General features: G+C 40.4%; 1 protein-coding gene across 1 annotated transcript in view; it reads right to left on the reverse strand.

Moving 5' to 3' along the window:
* Nucleotides 1-17,589, reverse strand: part of LOC144249265 (retinal-specific phospholipid-transporting ATPase ABCA4-like) — a 112,014-nt gene that overhangs the window by 57,136 nt on the left and 37,289 nt on the right. Inside the window, 4 exon segments of the mRNA XM_077791556.1 lie at nt 7,156-7,353; nt 8,393-8,509; nt 9,112-9,251; nt 10,335-10,575. Coding sequence (XP_077647682.1) covers nt 7,156-7,353; nt 8,393-8,509; nt 9,112-9,251; nt 10,335-10,575 — 696 coding nt within the window.

Genomic DNA, 17,589 nt, shown 5'->3' on the forward strand with positions numbered 1-17,589 from the left:
GTGGGCAAACATCCCAGAGTGAATTTCCTGGCAGATCTAAACTGTAACAGTCAAGATTTATTTCCCACTACATGGAAAAAGCCACTGAATAAAAAGAGTTTCGGCTGTTTGGGTTGGTTGGGGATGGCGAGTTAGAGGCCAAAGGCGCTGCAATAAATTTTATCATGCGTTTTGGGCACCGTCAGCAGAGATCTGAAACATTCCCCCCCAGAGAGCAAGGAAACGCACGACTGGGAAACAAAGGGACAGGAAATGCACATTGAAAAAGTCTGTTTCCAAAATAAATAAATACAATAATGAAACAAATGAAAAGGCCAAGCTGGAGAACAAGGACTCACAATGGGCAAAGCCACCAGGTCATGCTTGCATCTAGCTGGGTCCAAAGGAAGACAGCAACTCAGGGCTGACAACTGCAGGGGACATTAGCTCTCAAAGTTTCTAGTTCAGTCATTCCCACAACTCCAGAGGTGGGTAGGTGCTACTATATTGGAAATATTTGAGAATCAACAGGACTGGGCCCTGACCAATCTTTTGTGACATTCTGGTCACAAATATTCAGTTCCACCACACCAATGGCACTGTTGAACTGCAGCTCTGGTTATCATCCTTTTTGAAGGAAATGGAATAGTAATGTTGTCCCTAGTCAACTGGCAAAACCAATCTTTAAGGTCCAGCACAAATGTTATTTTCAGTTTTAGCCTGGCATTGAGGACTGTCTACTTTAAGTCAGTGTAGCTTCACTCAGGTAAGCAGGCAAAGGCAAAAAGAAAACCAGCTTCAGCACTTTGAGGAGATCAGGTCAATGGAAGTAAAGAAGCATATGAACAGGGCTGGGGTTGTGGCTCAGAGGTAGAGCGCTCGCCTAGCATGCGTGAGGCACTGGGTTTGATCCTCAGCACCACTTTAAGAAAATAAAATAAAGATCTTATGTCCACCTATAACTAAATTTTTTTAAAAAAATTAGAAAAAAAAGAGAAGCATATGAGCAAATAATATTCAAGGCTCCTGTGGAGAGAATCTGAGTCCTGGATTGGATGTGAGTGTTGACCAGGTAGTCGAGGGAAGCAAGGAAGGAAACATGCAGCTATTCAAGGCAGGAGCTTTGGGGCAGCCCCATAGACCATGGAAGAGTTCTGAAGGGGCTAGATTGGGAAGAACCTCATCTATACAGCAATGAGGAGTCAATGAGGGGTGGTAGGCCATATGTAACTGTGTGCTTGGGCTTTAGAAAGATCTCTCTAGAGGCAATGTGGGAGCTGAACAGAAAGAGCGAGAGGCCTGTTTAGAGGTCAGATATAAAGAGGGAGAGGAAGGAGGAATCACTTGGATGAAGAACTGACAGTAGTCAGAGGGTGATGTCTTGAATTTGGATTTGCACAACATATCTCTACTCCATCAGGTTGCATTATTGTTCTGCCTGTTCTGTGACACAGCTCTACTATGGTATTGTTGGACGACATGTTTGTCTCTCCCAGAAGAATGGGAGCTTCTGGGGAGTCAGGGATTGACAGTATTTATTCAGATGTATCATATTCAACACATGCAAGTGCACAACAGAAGAATGAACTCAGGCCTTTTCTCATTGCTCCTCTCATATAGCTATTTTTTAAGCATAATAGGCCTACTCAGAGTACTCAGAGAAATCCTGTACTCTGCCTATTGTCCTAAATATTACAAAATAATTGCCTTCTTCATTGGACTCATTATATAATTGACCCAAACAATGAGTCCTGTGTCTGTAATAATGTGCCTTGCACATTACAGGGGAAAGAATATTTTCATCAAAGTCAGACAGAAATATTCAGAATTTTGGATCCACCAGCATCTGCTGTGGTATATTAGACAGTCAGGCACCTTTGAGGCTCTGTTTTTAATTCTATAAAATACAGCAATTGTGCCTATGAGACAGTTAGGAGTGTTGCAGGAGATGATGTGAAAATGTGATGTGAAAAGTGCTCAACATCATCTTAACTCATAGAAGCTTCCAGGTAAGTCCTTTCCTTGGGCCCACGACCCCTCCCTGCCACCCTCACCCTATCCCCAACCCTCGCCTGCATTTTCCTTCCTTAGCTCAGTTCTGTTTCTGAGAGACTGAAGAGGCACAAAAACAAGGTTGTTGAGGATGAGTGGCTTAGGATCTAGATCACTGCCCTTAAAGTAATATTCTCTTTTAATGTAGACTGCTGTATTCTGCCTCACTCTCCTCCATTTCTCTCTAGCTTCCCAAAGCTTATCTGGAGACAGTGAATTCACAGAAGAAAGCAGCAGGATAGATAATCCACAAATATCTGCATGTCTGACTCTAAAGGGCATTACATGATCAGCAGCTTTATCTTCCTAATCCTATTTGATTTTTTTTTTTTTAAAGCTAGCCTGGAAAATATGTTCCCTGAGAACATTCTGGTTGGGTGGTGGTGGCATGTGGCCAAAAGTATGCAAGGTTTAGAGGAAAAAGAGTCCAAAAATCTGGCTACTGATAATTCAACAAGATAATTATCATGCAGATAATGAAGAGTTAGGCACACATGTTAACTGTGTGGACGACCGACCGAGGAAAAGCAGTTAAGGAAAGCATGTTTTCTTAAGATGTAGAGAAAGGTAATAGTTACTGGTTAGAGTACAATTTTATGCCTTGATCAGAGGTATTTTCATATTAAAATTTGGCTGAATTTAGCTTCCTGATGTGAAATATAAGACCTCAAATTCAAATATACTATGAAATTAAAATCCACTGTGAACTCTCAATAGCATTTTATCTGTGCCTGGATTCACCTTTCTTTTTTTAATTGCTAAAAAAAACAAATAAAAGGGGAGTTTATATGTTTGTTTTAACTAAAGGTTAACCAAGAGGAATAATTTATCATTTTTTTTCTAATCGTGCTTTTCTCCCGAAGCAAAATATATGTGAAAGTCACGTATGAATTATGGATTCATAATTATTTAAAATATGCAAATAATTCATAAATATTTAAAATAAACATTTCATAAATATTCAAAATATTTACCTACACAAGTTCCCTTCCTTCTTTCCTTTCTTCCTTCTTTACTTTTCTCTGTGAAGAGCAGGGACCATAAAAAGACAGATACGGGATAAATGAAATTGTAGAAGCCCTTACAGGGAGATGGTCAGAGGATGAGAAAAATTCCAGACTCAGAAATCCAGAAGGGGGCCCATAGCCATCCTCCTTTGCCTACAGAAAAGGTCGGGCAGCCTAACTCCAGACCAACTCACTAAGGTTAATATGAAGAGAAGCTCAACAGTCCCTGGTTAATGTTTATGCAAAATTTTGAATCTGAGGGGAAAAAAAAACATATTCCCCACTTGGTCCATGCTTCAGGGTGGACATCCATGTGGTTCATGGCAATGGCTGCCGTGAGTGAATGTCCCACTATGACCCTGCACATTCTCATTTCATCCCCAGGGCCACCATGAAGGAGGGCACTGCCACCCCATTTGACAGATGAGGAACCTGAGTGGAGGGCATTTCCTCACATGCCTGGCTCATACATGGTGTGGATGTGTAAGCACCTTGGGCCCTGCTCTCAATCTGTCCTCAACAACAACCTTATGAGGTCCCTTGTGTTGTTACTGGGATTTTTACAGAGAAAAAAGTTGAGCATCAGAGGAAGAAAGTGGCTTTCTCTGAGTGATATAACGAGAAGCAGAGATCCTGGGCATTTGTCCTCACAGGCCAGGTAAGAAGGTCCCACAAACAGTCTCCAAGCATGCAAGGCAGATTCAGGAGAATCAGACACTCTCATGGGATGTTCAGTAAGTAGGGCCTCACCTTAAGAAGGAAGGGATTTTAGCCCTTCTAGCAACTGAAAAGTATTCAATCACTCTCACTTTCTATAATGACAAAAGGCTTAAAGATTTGAGCTTGGTTCTCAAAGTTTCTATTACTGTTCAATATCACAATCAAGTGCCACCTTGATTTGAGTGACATCATTTTCAAGAGCACACTTGCTTAATTTTTCTTAAAAAGATATTTTTTTTTCTTTTTTGGAATAGTCAGGGATACAGGCACAGACACTGGAATAGGAAGAAGTGTTCAGTTTTCTTTAGTACAAGCTCTGTTACTGAAAAAAGAGAGTCCCAGGCCGGCCTTAATCCACCTATGCAGTGACACACTTGCTTCCCTGACCTGGAGAGACCTTCAGAGTCACCAGGGAAGGATTTCCATGGCCTGTCTGCTACTGAGGGATCCTCAGGGTGGGGGTAGAGGGATTGCGAAGTTCCTCCAGACTTTCCAAAACATAAGAACAAAAGCAGAGCCATCCTGGGCAGATCACAGTGATTTTTTGCTTCTTCACCCAACTATCTTGTCTTTTTAGTTCCTTACCACCTCACTTTCCTCCTCCCCACCTCTAAGGTCAGAAAGATCAGAAACCACATTATTATACCTGCTGGAGTTCTTCCACCATCAAATTCCCTCTGAGGAATCCCTGGGGGAGGCCACTGACCTATGACCAGGTGGCCTTTACTCAGAGGCCGAGAATGTCCTGGTGGCAGAATGTGATTAACAGTTTCATGATCTCTAGAGGAACACCATTTGTGGAATTTAGATGAGGTCTGTCTGATTGTATTTTGTTTAAAACTTAATACTTCTTAATTACTTATTATATGACAGGCTTTGCCTCAATTAGCTCTTTTAATTCTCAAAACAAGTCTGCTCAGTAAGTACTATTAATATCCCTATTTTATAGAGATGGAACCTGAGGCAAAAATTTGAGCCCAGGCAGACTTAAGGTCTGGAGACTGAATTGTTAACTATTTAAGTAATTAATATTTATTAAGTATTTGTTGAATGCTTGGTGCTACATTAAGTACAAGCTACCTGTTTTTTTTTTTTAAGCAATCCGTCAACATACAAAGAAGTTAAGTCAAATAAAGTTAAGATGTATTTATTGATAGGACCTCATGAAAACCACTGAACTCTATTCCGCAAGACTAAAGGAATGGAGCCCTCTGTTCAGTTCTGCCTAGATCGTAGCATTTTATAAATAGTGGTGGGCCTGGCCAGGGGTGTGGGCTTAGCAGGTAGAGGCACTTTGAGAGGAGAGTGATGTCAATTGAATAATTACCCCCTGGATCACCACGACCCTACAGATCTAATAGTTCCGTAAACATAGAGATTAGCAGGCCTCTTCCCAGGGCATTCTGAGTCAGTCAGTCTAGGCTGGTGCCCAGGAAAGTGTTTTATGAAAAGCACTCAAGGTCACTCTTGTTTTCAGACAACTTGAGAATGGCTTTGTAATTCCCTGAACTTGGATGCTGCTGTTGCCATGCTTGGCACCTTGTGAGAAGTCACTTATGAAGTGTGTGCTAACACTTCCAGGGTCATGGAGAGGGAGGATCATATCCCTAGGGAACTCTTAGTGGCTGCCTGGCAGCAGGGAGTCCTCCAGGGCACCCAGGAAAGCACAGCCAGGTTCCTCCTCACTAGGCAGTCTTCGTCAGGACCCACACATCTGAGATAGGAGGGTTGCTGGTTCCAGAGACTCTCAGTTCATTTCCTCCTTTATGGCTTAGAACGTCTGTCTTCTGATGGATTAAGATGACATCAGGCCCCAGAGCTCATTGGTGGCAATGAGATGGAGATATTCCCGGGAGATGTGAAGCTGAGAATTTGAAAATGACTAAGATATGCTCCCTGACCATCAGTAAACCCAGTCTCACTGTTCATCCAGAGACAGACAGACACACTGACAACTATAATTGAACTTGGACAGGGGTCTTAAAAGTGTGAAGACAGAGCCACAGAGGAGTAATGACGAAGCCTAAAGCAGAAGAGACATTTGAGGATTGAGTCTGAAAGAATGAATGAGTGGATGGGGAAAGGGGAAGAGGTTACTTCAGGTTTTATTAGTTTTAGCAGTTTTTCTATCTTATGATTTTTCTTTTGAGGAAACACCCTCCCCCAGTTCATGGTAATCCTGTTCTTAGTAATGCTCCCCATGGTGAACATATGACCCAGGCCTCCAACTCAGAGTATGCACACCTGAGGGGGACAGGGATAGGTATGGGAACCTGGCCAGGAGGGGAGTTCTCTGGGTACTGTTTGTGCTGTGGGGAAGCCATTCCCTCTTTCTGTGGAATTTTTGGTGTAAGGATGACCATTGAGGACTGCCAGAAGCTGAGCCACCTCCAATGGAGAGGCACTGGCCAAGTGCTTTGGGAATTGCGTCATTAAGATTTTAAGCGAGGGAATGATGCAGGCAGATGTGCATCTGGAATGTAGCTCTGGTGTCAGTGTGAAGAAATGCTTGAGCCAGCAGAGACAGGACTTGGAGTCCAGGGCAGGCACGGGCTAGCACAGAGATGACAAGGCTTCTAATCCTCAGAGATCTCAGAAAATAGAGACAGAATTGAGAGATATTTAGAAGGTGGAGGAGACAAAACTCAGGCATAATCAGATTTGGATTCTGCTCCACACTCCTAAAAGCTTTGGGATCTTATTCAACATCCTTAGCCTTCGGCTTCTGCATCTGTAAACTGGAAGTGATAATGCAGGGCACTTTATGGAGCCGTGAGGATTCTAAGAGGCTACTATAGGCAAAAGCATGAAGCACAGTGTTCAGCACAGAGTAACACTCAAGAAAAGACTGCTCTCAGATGGAGATGAAGAAGGAAGAAAATTAAATGTGATTCTAAAATACTGAGCTTGAGAATTTGAGCAAATGTTGATGATGCTAATCAGGACAGGAAATGCAGAAGGATAGGTTTGATAGGGAGAGAGATGAGTTTGTTTCTTTAACTTCTTGAGTCTCATATGCTTGTAGAATGGTGGGGAAGAAGCTGCCAGTAAGCAGCTAGCCTCAGGACTTCAGGTTTGATGGACCCTGGTCAATAGATGGTCAGTGCAGCCATGGTAGACAGGACAGATACAGGATAGATACAAGGGAGGAAGAGCCAGTCAAGGAGTCACAGAGCACTTAGGAAGCAGGAGATGTGAAAAGGAAATCTTTTTAAGTGTGGAGAAGGTATTAGATAGAGGTCAGCATCTGTTGGGCCATGAGAATTCTCGTTTCTTCACTAAGGAAAATGAAAGCTTAAACCCAAGACCACTTGACTGGTTAAGGGACCTCTGGCTCCACTCATAGGGCTGTCTTCAAGGGGCTCACTGAGACCCTCAGGTGGCCTGCTTCACTTACCTCCAGGTACTGATTAACCAGGCGGAGGGAATGGTCAGTGATATTAAATATGTCTCTCCAGTCAAAGTTGGTCATGCCATCAGCCCCATTCTCTGGAGGACCCTTATAGAGGAAGTTCAGCAGGACCTCAGCAGTGATACCTTCTTCACCAACATGTCTATTCAAAAAGTCTTTTACAGTTGGGTGTTCCAGGGTGTCCTTGGGAAGAACAAATACAGTCATAGAAATTCTGTAGGATATTTGGACTTGTTCTTACATCACTTCTAAATTTTAATGATTTGGGATGGAGACTGTAAGGCTCCCTAAAAATCTAGTTACAAGGTCCCATGACCCAACAGATGCTGTCCTCCAATTAATTACAAGACACACCTATTTCTATCCCATTTTTCCCCAAACACATGGACCCCTACAACAGAGAGATTACACATGTTGGGTGCAGACGTAGGAGGTGGAGAATGTAAAATGATATAGATTTTCCTTTTTAACTTTAATATTTTAAATTATTTATTTATTTTGATGCTAGGGATTGAACCCAGGGTTGCTTTACCACTGAGCTACCTCCCCAGCCCTTTTTTGTTTCTGACCCAGGGTCTCTCCAAATCGCTGAAGCTGGCCTCAAATGTGTGATCCTTCTGCCTCAGCCTCCAGAGTTGCTGGAATTACAGGTGTGTACCCAACTGTACCCAGCTTTCCTTTTTAATTTTTTACAGGGTTTTTTGGTTATCGTTTTTTTTTTAATCTTTGCTATATAGAACTCCTTTTTCTTTTCTTTCTTTCTTTTGGTTGTGATTGTTTGTTTGTTTTTGAAACAGGGTCTCACTATGTTGCCCAGGCTGGCCTTAAATTTCCAGTCTTCAGTGATCCTTCTGCCTTAGCTTTTCAGTATCTGGGATTATAGGTGTGTTGCCATGCCCAACTATAGAATCTTTGTCTCTTGACTTTGCAAAGCCACAAATGGGATCAGACAAACACACTCAACCATTTTTGCAGTAATAAGAGTTGGCCCCTTAGGGAGATGCCCATTCAAATCTGAGGCCCTCAAGTGAATTCATAACAGAAAGAAACTCAGGAAGCCATAGGTCTTGTGGTATCTTTTAGATTTCCCCCAGAACTTGAGAAACACAATTCCTATCTAAAGTCAGTGAATCCACTTGGCAATAGCTTCCAGAACTGGTGATTTCCTGTGAGAAGGAAACCGCCTCCCCCTTCTCCACCCTCTAGTGCCAACCATCCTTACTCTGATCATAGTCATCTGTGTGCTGCTTTCAAAGAAATACCAGATCTGGGGTCCTACTTCCTCCCAGGCTTTGACCAGCTTCCTGAGACGTGCTAGTTCTTCAAAAGTGGAGTCGGCCTAAAACCAGATAGGGAAAGAGGCAAGAGTGAAGAGAAAAAAGTGAGAAAGGACCTTTGGTTGTGTCTTTCTTGCCCTGTTGTAACCCTTAATGTTTGGGAAAGGTTTTGCATGGTAATGCTTTTTGGGTTTTTTTCCCCCCAATCTATTGATATTTCCCAGGACATGACAATTTCCCAGCCTTCCAGACTGACAGAATCTAATTTCTTAGTATCTCAGAGGTATATATAATATCGATGTCATTTTCTCAGAACCTCATTAAAACTATATTGGGACTCCTAGTGATCAAATACTCTTCCTTCCTATCTGTGATGTTTCCAAGAAGCCAGAATTCAGAGAATTGGGAATCTGTCCATTAGGGATGTAATTCAAGCATCAGGGAGGAAAACCTTATTGTAAGCTGCATAGGGAGTGAGGACCAGGCAGGGGCAGGGGAGCAAGGCATTCCTATGATGGCTGTAGATGGGGGAGAAAATCCAGGAGTCCACTAGCAAAAAACAAATACAGGACTCACTGGGAGGAGAGCCTGCAGGTATATCCCCTCCCCCTTCACACACACAGATGCTTACACTGGAGGTCCCTGTATGAGAGACAGGACCAGCTGTGGGATCTTACCTTTGCGCTGCAGGGGAGTCAGGAGTAAAGAAGATTTTTCCCATCAGTAAGGGCTTCGCTGCCCTCCAGGCTATTTTGGTTAAAGGGTTTGACTCCAGGCTCTGGATCAATGCATTACAAAAGGCGGCTGCCAGAAGAGAAGGAACAATTTTTTTTTGTTTTTTTTTAGAAAGTCCCTTTTTCTTATGACTAAACATGGTCATTAGTGCATCCAAATCACATGTCTCATTCAACTTCACCCTGGAGGATTTGACAAATAACCCAAATTAGTAGGCTGTACCCCACCAAGAGGCAGCTCATCGTTAGTTCCTATCAAAATGCCACACTGCCTCCAGATAATGGCCTCATCAGTGAAACAAAGGATGGGGCTTGCCCTGTGGTTCATTCTGTGTGGAGGCTGAGAAGCCTGCTTGGGATTACTGCAAGAACAGAGGCCAACCTCAGATGAAAGGGAGTGAAAGGCCAAAGAGGCCCCCCCTTGAACCTCAGCTTTAGCCTCAATGATTTCCCTTCAATTAGTGGCTTCACTTCTTTGTTGTATGTAGCTATCTCAGGGCTCTTCTTGTCTTTTTAGTTTTTAACTAAAGGGTCACCCCGTTGCATTTCTTCCTCATTCTACCATGCTTTACCCTGAGACCCTACTACTACTACTACTACTTCTCCTCCTCTTCCTCCCCCTCCTTCTCCTCCTCCTACTACTACGAAGGAGAAGAAGAGGAGGAGGGGAAGGTGCCTTGCCAGTGACTTGCCATTTGGAATGTATTTGAGTATCACACACACAGATTTTCATTGCTTTATATTTGTAAAAAGAAAAAAAAATGTCCCCCAGCTAAGTTGACTCCCCAGGGCCCCTCTAAGCTGAGCTTTGCTTGCTACTCTGGGTTGACTCCTCATTTATCATTCTCTCTTCCTCTAGAACTTAACCCAATTTCAATTGCATCAGTGGGAAATGTCCTCTTTGTTCCCTTTCCAAGTGGGCCTCAGTGCTTTCTGTGGATCATATCCAGATTTTTTTTTTTTTTTTTTTTTTTAATGAGCACCACTATCTTCCTTCAAAGGGAAGTGAACTTTCTGGGAGAAATTTGTTTGTCCAAACGCCACTCAACACCACCAAGGGAGAGTCAGTCCCAGGACTGGTTTCATCTGAAAGTGTTAAAACCATCACCTCAACCAATATAACTGATTTGTGCGCAGAACTCAGAAAACCTCCTTGTTCCTTTGTCATAAGAATAGAGAGGATCTTTCCTGGTAGAGTCGATCCCTAGGAAGGCCTTGTAGTTATTGTCTTCATACCAGTTGAAGGAGAACACCCGAGAGCCCCCTCCCTCTGGGTACCCACACAGAAGGTCCGACAGGATGCTCATCAGCTGTGTGAAGGTCTGTGGACCGCCATTCTGCAGGAGAGGTCTGGTCACCCACAGCAGGTCTTGAACACTTGGCTGATGGATAAACTAGGGCAAGGGGAAGGCTCTGAGTTATATTAAAGCAGCCAGAATCAAGACTTCCACATATATATTTGACTTTCATATTTAAAAGAAAACATCCATATTGTCAGCTATCCAGCTGTAAAAAAAGCTATCCAGCTTACTAAAAAAAAAAAAAAAAAAAAAAAAATCAAAGAATAAGCATCAGATCACTTTAATATTGCGTCTCTCTATTCAAATGCCTAGGGAATATGTCCTTGGGGGAGATGCAGAGATTATTTTACTGTAAACTAGTTCCTGGATTCTGTCATCTCAATAACATGGGAATGCTGGGGGGAAATTGAGAAATAAAATGATGGGGGATGCTTCTGTTCCAGAAAGGAAGGTCAGGGTGGATTTCTTTGGCTAAATAGTTTAGAATTTGTTTCCCTATATTTGGGAATTTAGTTAGTTAGTTAGTTTTCTGTGGACACAATATCTTTATTTTCTTTTTATGTGTTGCTGAGGATTGAACACAGTGCCTCATGCATGCTAGGTGAGCACTATACCACTGAACCACAACCCTAGCCCTGGAAAATTATTTTTTATCAAATGTGAAACTCTTCCATTTACCTGAAATTTGTGATTTGCGGTTGTGTATATGTTTTAAGATTTGAGGAACTGGATTAAGTCTCCATTCTTGGGAGAACACTTTTTCAATTTCTGCAACAACTAAGAAGAGCTTGGTGCCTTTTGTCCACATGGGGGTCATTGCACTTGCTGGTCTTGTCCTTTGAAGGTAGATCTGGGATACTGAGAAATGCCAAAGTTGCCAATGCTTTGGTTCCCATGAAGCCATCTGGCTTGGCTTTAGGGGCAAATACAAATTTAAAAATGCTGCTTTTATTCCCCAAACACACCTTATTAATTACTTTGAAAGGCACTTGGGAATTTAAAAAACCATTAGGACTCAATCAGGTGAGACGGAAAACATTCCCCTATTGCAATAAGTGGTGTTTCTCTGTTGTCCCTCTCTTTGTCCACATACCACACTTGCCATGTGAATTCCACACATGAGTCATGCCTATAATCACATTCTATGCTTCAATAATAAAGTTGGAATCTCAAATTGCTTCAACAACAGTAAGTCTCATGACAATCTTGGAAGGAGTTATGTTGCTCATTTAACCAAAGCACTCAGAGATGAAGGGGGTGTTCTAAAGTCAAATGGCCTAATATTAATTAATATAAACCAGGCCATCTGCTTCAGCCTAATTCACAAAAGCTGAAACTTGCTATCTAGGCAGGCAAAGAATCTTCTAAAACACCCACACAGAATTAAGATTGTTGATATGGTTTGGGAAATTTTTTATATTCTCTGTCAACTTCAACTTTATTATACTGATATGAATTTTTCAAATGCTATGAAGGAAAGAATGTTAAAGACTCCCACAGCATCAGGTGGCCATCAGTACAATGCGCCCATCTTCTACTTACCCTGCATAGTAGTGCTTCTACTCTGCTCAGGTTGAGTTTAGTTTCAAAAAACATATTCTAGGAGGGATTGGAAAAAACATGATGGCAGGAAGGGAGTGAACAGCCCTATGCCCTGTGCTGCCACACCTGCAGATCTCACCTAGCAGGAATACTCCATCTCTGAGAGTGTTAGAGGACCCCTATCCAGCTGCTCTCTGCAGAAATCACCAGCACTGTGACCCGTGTGGGGCTCTGGGCCTCATTGTTTGAGTAGGATGAATGGCGCTTGAGCAGTACCCAAAGCCGGAAGTTCCAGCTCATGCAAGACTCAGGGAGCGCCTTAACGGAATCACCTATCAAAACCTCTGTAGATCTCCAAGATTTTGATCTGCTCCCATGCAGGTCACTCAGCTGCTACCTATCCACAGCACAATGCCATTACCAGGCTCACCCCCACCTCACCAAGCTCCCCCGACCTCACCAGACTCCCCCCACCTCACCAGACACCCCAGCGCTGAAAGGAGACCCCTGCCATCATGACTCAACATTCTGGCCATATTAGCTGGGGGCAGTTCCCAGATCGGATCTCCAGCGGCCAGGTACCAATTTCCAACCTTCCCCCCTCCCCAGCGGCGGTAACCCAGTACCTGCCCAGTACAGGTGTGCAGTGCGACCAGGGAGTCGCCCATGGGAGCCCCGGAGGTGAGAGTTTCTTTAATTGGGAACTGCAAGGGGAGAGGGAGAGACCAGGAACAGGGAAATCTCCAGGCAAGAAAGGGAGATGGTACTGGGCGATGGAGTCATATGAGCGGTCCCAAAAAGAGACCCGTAAGGTGCAGTCTCCCTGCAAGGACCGGCAGGTGCCACTCCCCTCATCCCGGCACCCTGCACCAGGACCAGTCTTCCCACCCTGGTTACCTACACCATCCTGAGGGCAGACACCAGCTTACAACAGATGAACCCACCTATTGGATGAGAAGAGAAGCAGGAAAGGTACGGATCTCTAAAGCTAGCTACGACCCTGGTTTCTTCCTTTTTTGTTTGTTTGTTTCTTTTTCCTCTTCTACCCCTCTATCCTCTGGCCCTCACATACCCAGCATATGTGAAACCAAGAACTTTGCATGAAATAAGACTTTGAGGACTAAGTCATCTGAATAATACAATATAGAGGTGATGTACATGCCCTTTTTTTCTTTTTCTTTTTATTCTTTCATTTTTCTTTCTCCATCCAAATTTTACTGTTTTAACATCTTGTATTTTTCTAAATACATATGGGTGTTTGTTTTCTGTACTCTACTGTCATTCCACGTACTTGCCTACCCTAAATTACTTCCTGTCTATTCTCTTGCTACTAACCCTCTGCACTAGATTTCTCCTTCACATTTACTAAGATATATTAACTCTATATCCTCACATCCTACCTCCTCAGCATATCGTCCTATGCCCCACCTCCAGTTTATTTTCCACTGTCAGAAACTGTAAACATTTTTACAAAACTACTGATTATATTTTATATAATAATTGAATCCAACATTTCTGAACATTGAGACTAAACTGTAAACGTCTTAATAACAACAATTGTTCATAGGAGATATATTGTTGATATTGGAATATGTTAATATTATTAAAAAGATAAGAGTTAACATAACTAATAGTTAACATAACTATGCCACAAAGCAATTCTTAGCAAATTCAAAAAAGTAAAGATACTACCATGTATTTTATCAGATCATAATGGAATGAAATTGGAAATCAACAACAAAATAAAAAACAAAAATTACTCCAACACCTGTAGAGTAAACTATATGCTACTGAATGAGTTGCAGAAGACATCAAAGAGCAGGTTAAAAAATTCTTAGAGGTAAATTAGAACATAAAGACAACATATTGAAATCGATGGGATACAATGAAAGCAGTACCAAGAGGAAAGTTCACTGTCTGGAATTCATTCCTTAAAAGAAAAACAAGTCAACAAATAAATGACGTCACTTTTCATCTCAAATCCCTAGAAAAAGAAGAACAAATCAACAGCAAAAGCAGTAGAATAAAAGAAATAATTAAAATTAGAGATGAAATCAAAACAAAAGAAACAATTTAAAAAATGACAAAACAAAAAGTTGGTTCTTTGAAAAAATAAATAAAATTGACGGACCCTTAGCTATGCTAATGAAGAGGAAGGGAGAGAGAACTCAAATTACCAGCATACATGATGAAAAAGGTAATATCACAACAGACACTACAGAAATACAAAGGATAATTAGAAATTATTTTGAAAAATTATACTCCAATAAAATAGAAGACATTGAAGGCATAGACGAATTTCTTAAGTCAACGATTTGCCCATATTGAATCAGGAAGATATAGACAATTTAAACAGACCAATATCAAGTGATGAAATAGAAGAAACCATCAGAAGCTTACCAACCAAGAAAAGCCCAGGACTGGATGGTTACACGCCGAGTTCTACAAGTCCTTTAAAGAAGAACTAATACCAATACTCTTCAATTTATTTATGGAAATAGAAAAAGAGACAGCACTTCCAAATTCATTCTATGAAGCCAATATCACCTTGATTCCAAAACCAGGCAAAGACACATCAAAGAAAGAAAACTTCAGACCAATATCTCTAATGAACATAGATGCAAAAATTCTCAATAAAATTCTGGCAAATTGAATATAAAAACATATCAAAAAGATTGTGCACCATGATCAAGTGGGATTCATCCTAGGTATGCAAGGTTGGTTCAACATATGGAAATCAAATAAATGTAATTTATCACATCAACAGACTTAAAGATAAGAATCATATGATCATCTCAACAGACACAGAGAAAGCATTTGACAAAATACAGCACCCCTTCATGTTCAAAACACTAGAAAAACTAGGGATAACAGGAACATATCTCAACATCATAAAGGCTATCTATGCTAAGCCCCAGGCCAACATCATTCTAAATGGAGAAAAATTGAAGGCATTCCCTCTAAAAACTGGAACAAGACAGGGATGCCCTCTTTTGACACTTCTATTTAACATTGTCCTTGAAACACTGGCCAGAGCAATTAGATGAAGGAAATTAAAGGGATATGTATAGAAAAAGAAGAACTTAAATTAGCACTATTTGCTGATGATATGATTCTATACCTAGAAGACCCAAAAAGCTCCACCAGAAAACTTCTAGAACTAATAAATGAATTCAGCAAAGTAGTAGGTTATAAAATCAACACCCATAAATCAAAGGCATTTCTGTATATCAGTGACAAACCCTATGAGAGGGAAATGAGAAATACTACCACATTTACAATAGCCTCAAAAAATAAAATAAAATAAAATACTTGGGAATCAATTTAATGAAAGAAGTAAAAGGCCTATACAATGAAAACTACAGAATTCTAAAGAAATTAATCAAAGAAGACCTTAGAATATGGAAAGATCTACCTTGCTCTTGGATAGGCAGAATTAACATTGATAAAATTACCATACTTCCAATAGCACTATACAGATTTAATGAAATTCTTTCTGATCAACATCCCAATGGCATTCCTCATAGAAACAGAAAAAGCAATCATGAAATTCATCTGGAAAAATAAGAGACCCAGAATAGCTAAAGTAATCCTTAGCAGGAAGAGTGAAGCAGGTAGTATCACTATACCAGACCTTAAACTATACTACAGAGCAATAGTAACCAAAACAGCATTGTATTGGCACCAAAATTGACTGGTAGAACAATGGTACAGAATAGAGGACACAGAGATTAACCCACAAAATTATAATTATCTTACATTAGACAAAGGTGCCAAAAACATGCATTGGAGAAAAGATAAACTCTTCAACAAATGGTGCCTGGAAACTGGAAATCCACATGCAATAAAATAAAATTAAACCCCTAACTCTCACCATGCACAAAATTCAACTCAACGTGGATCAAGGACCTAGGAATTAAACCAGAGACTCTCTGTCTAATAGATGAGAAAGTAGGCCCTAATCTTCATCATGTGGGATTAGGCCCCAGCTTCCTTAATAAAACTCTTATAGCACAAGAATTAAAACCAAGAATCAATAAATGGGATGGACTCAAACTAAAAAGTTTCTTCTCAGCAAAAGAAACAATCTGTGAGGTGAATAGAGAGCCTACATTTTGGGAGCAAATTTTTACCCCTCACACGTCAGATAGAGCACTAATCTCTGTGGTATATAAAGAACTCAAAATGCTAAACACCAAAAAAACAAATAACCCAATCAATAAATAGGCCAAGGACATGAACAGACACTTCTCAGAAGAGGATATTTAATCAATAAATAAATATATGAAAAAGAGTTCATCATCTCTAGCAATTAGAGAAATGCAAATCAAAATGCACTCCAGTCAGAATGGCAGCTATTATGAAAACAAACAACAATAAGTGTTGGTGAGGATGTGGGGGAAAATGCACACTCATACATGTTGGTGGGACTGCAAATTGGTTCAGCCAATATGGAAAGCAGTATGGAGATTCTTTGGAAAACTTGGAATGGAACCACCATTTGACCCAGCTATCTCTCTCCTTGGTCTATACCTAAAGGACTTAAAAACAGCATACTACAGGGACACAGCCACATCAATGTTTATAGCAGCACAATTCACAATAGCTAAACTGTGGAACCAACCTAGATGCTCTTCAGTAGATGAATGGATTTTTAAAATGTGGCATATATACACAATGAAATTTTAATCAGCAATAAAAGAGAATAATATCATGGCATTTGCAGGTAAATGGATGGAATTAGAGAAGATAATGCTAAGTGAAGTTAGCCAATCCCCCCAAAAACAAATGGTGAATGTTTTCTCTGATATAAGGTGACTGACTCATAGTGGGGGAGTGAGAGGGAGCATGGGAGGAATAGATGAACTCTAGATAGGGCAGAGGAGTGGGAGGGAAAAGAAAGGAGCAGGGAGTTAGCAATGATGGTGGAATGTGATGGACATCATTATCCAAAGTACATGTATGAAGACATGAATTGGTGTGAATATACTTTATATACAGAGATATGAAAAATTGTGTTCTATATGTGTAATAAGAATTATGATGCATTCTGCTGTCATGTATTTAAAAAATAAAAGCAATTAATAAAGAAAAAAAGAGCAAGAATTAGGAAATAGTAAAATTGAATTAGGAATACCTCAGACATAATATACTTGATAAAAATCTATCTTAGAAAATAACTGAAATAAAATTGTAGTAATTTTTTCTAGTAAAGAAAAATACATATAAAGAATAAATTTAAATTTATAAAATGTAAAACTGTATATCTTGTAATCAAAATTTGTCTGTTTGTGTGTATATGCAAAATTTGAAAGGAAAAAGACACTATTCACATTTCTTTTCTCAGTGTTGCTATTGTAAGTTATTCTGTTGTCTTATTTATATACTTTCAATTATCTTAGAAGGTGAAGCATTAAAATTATGAAAATTATAATAATCTGATAAAATATTTCAAATACAAATTTTAAGTAAACACTATACATAATTATAAAATAATAAATTTAAAGGTCTCAAATAAATGGAAATATACAGAAAATATAGATGATCAAAATGTTAAGCATTATA

Source organism: Urocitellus parryii, chromosome 11 (genome assembly GCF_045843805.1).
Source record: "Urocitellus parryii isolate mUroPar1 chromosome 11, mUroPar1.hap1, whole genome shotgun sequence".
In the NCBI taxonomy this organism is placed as follows: Eukaryota; Metazoa; Chordata; class Mammalia; order Rodentia; family Sciuridae; genus Urocitellus; species Urocitellus parryii.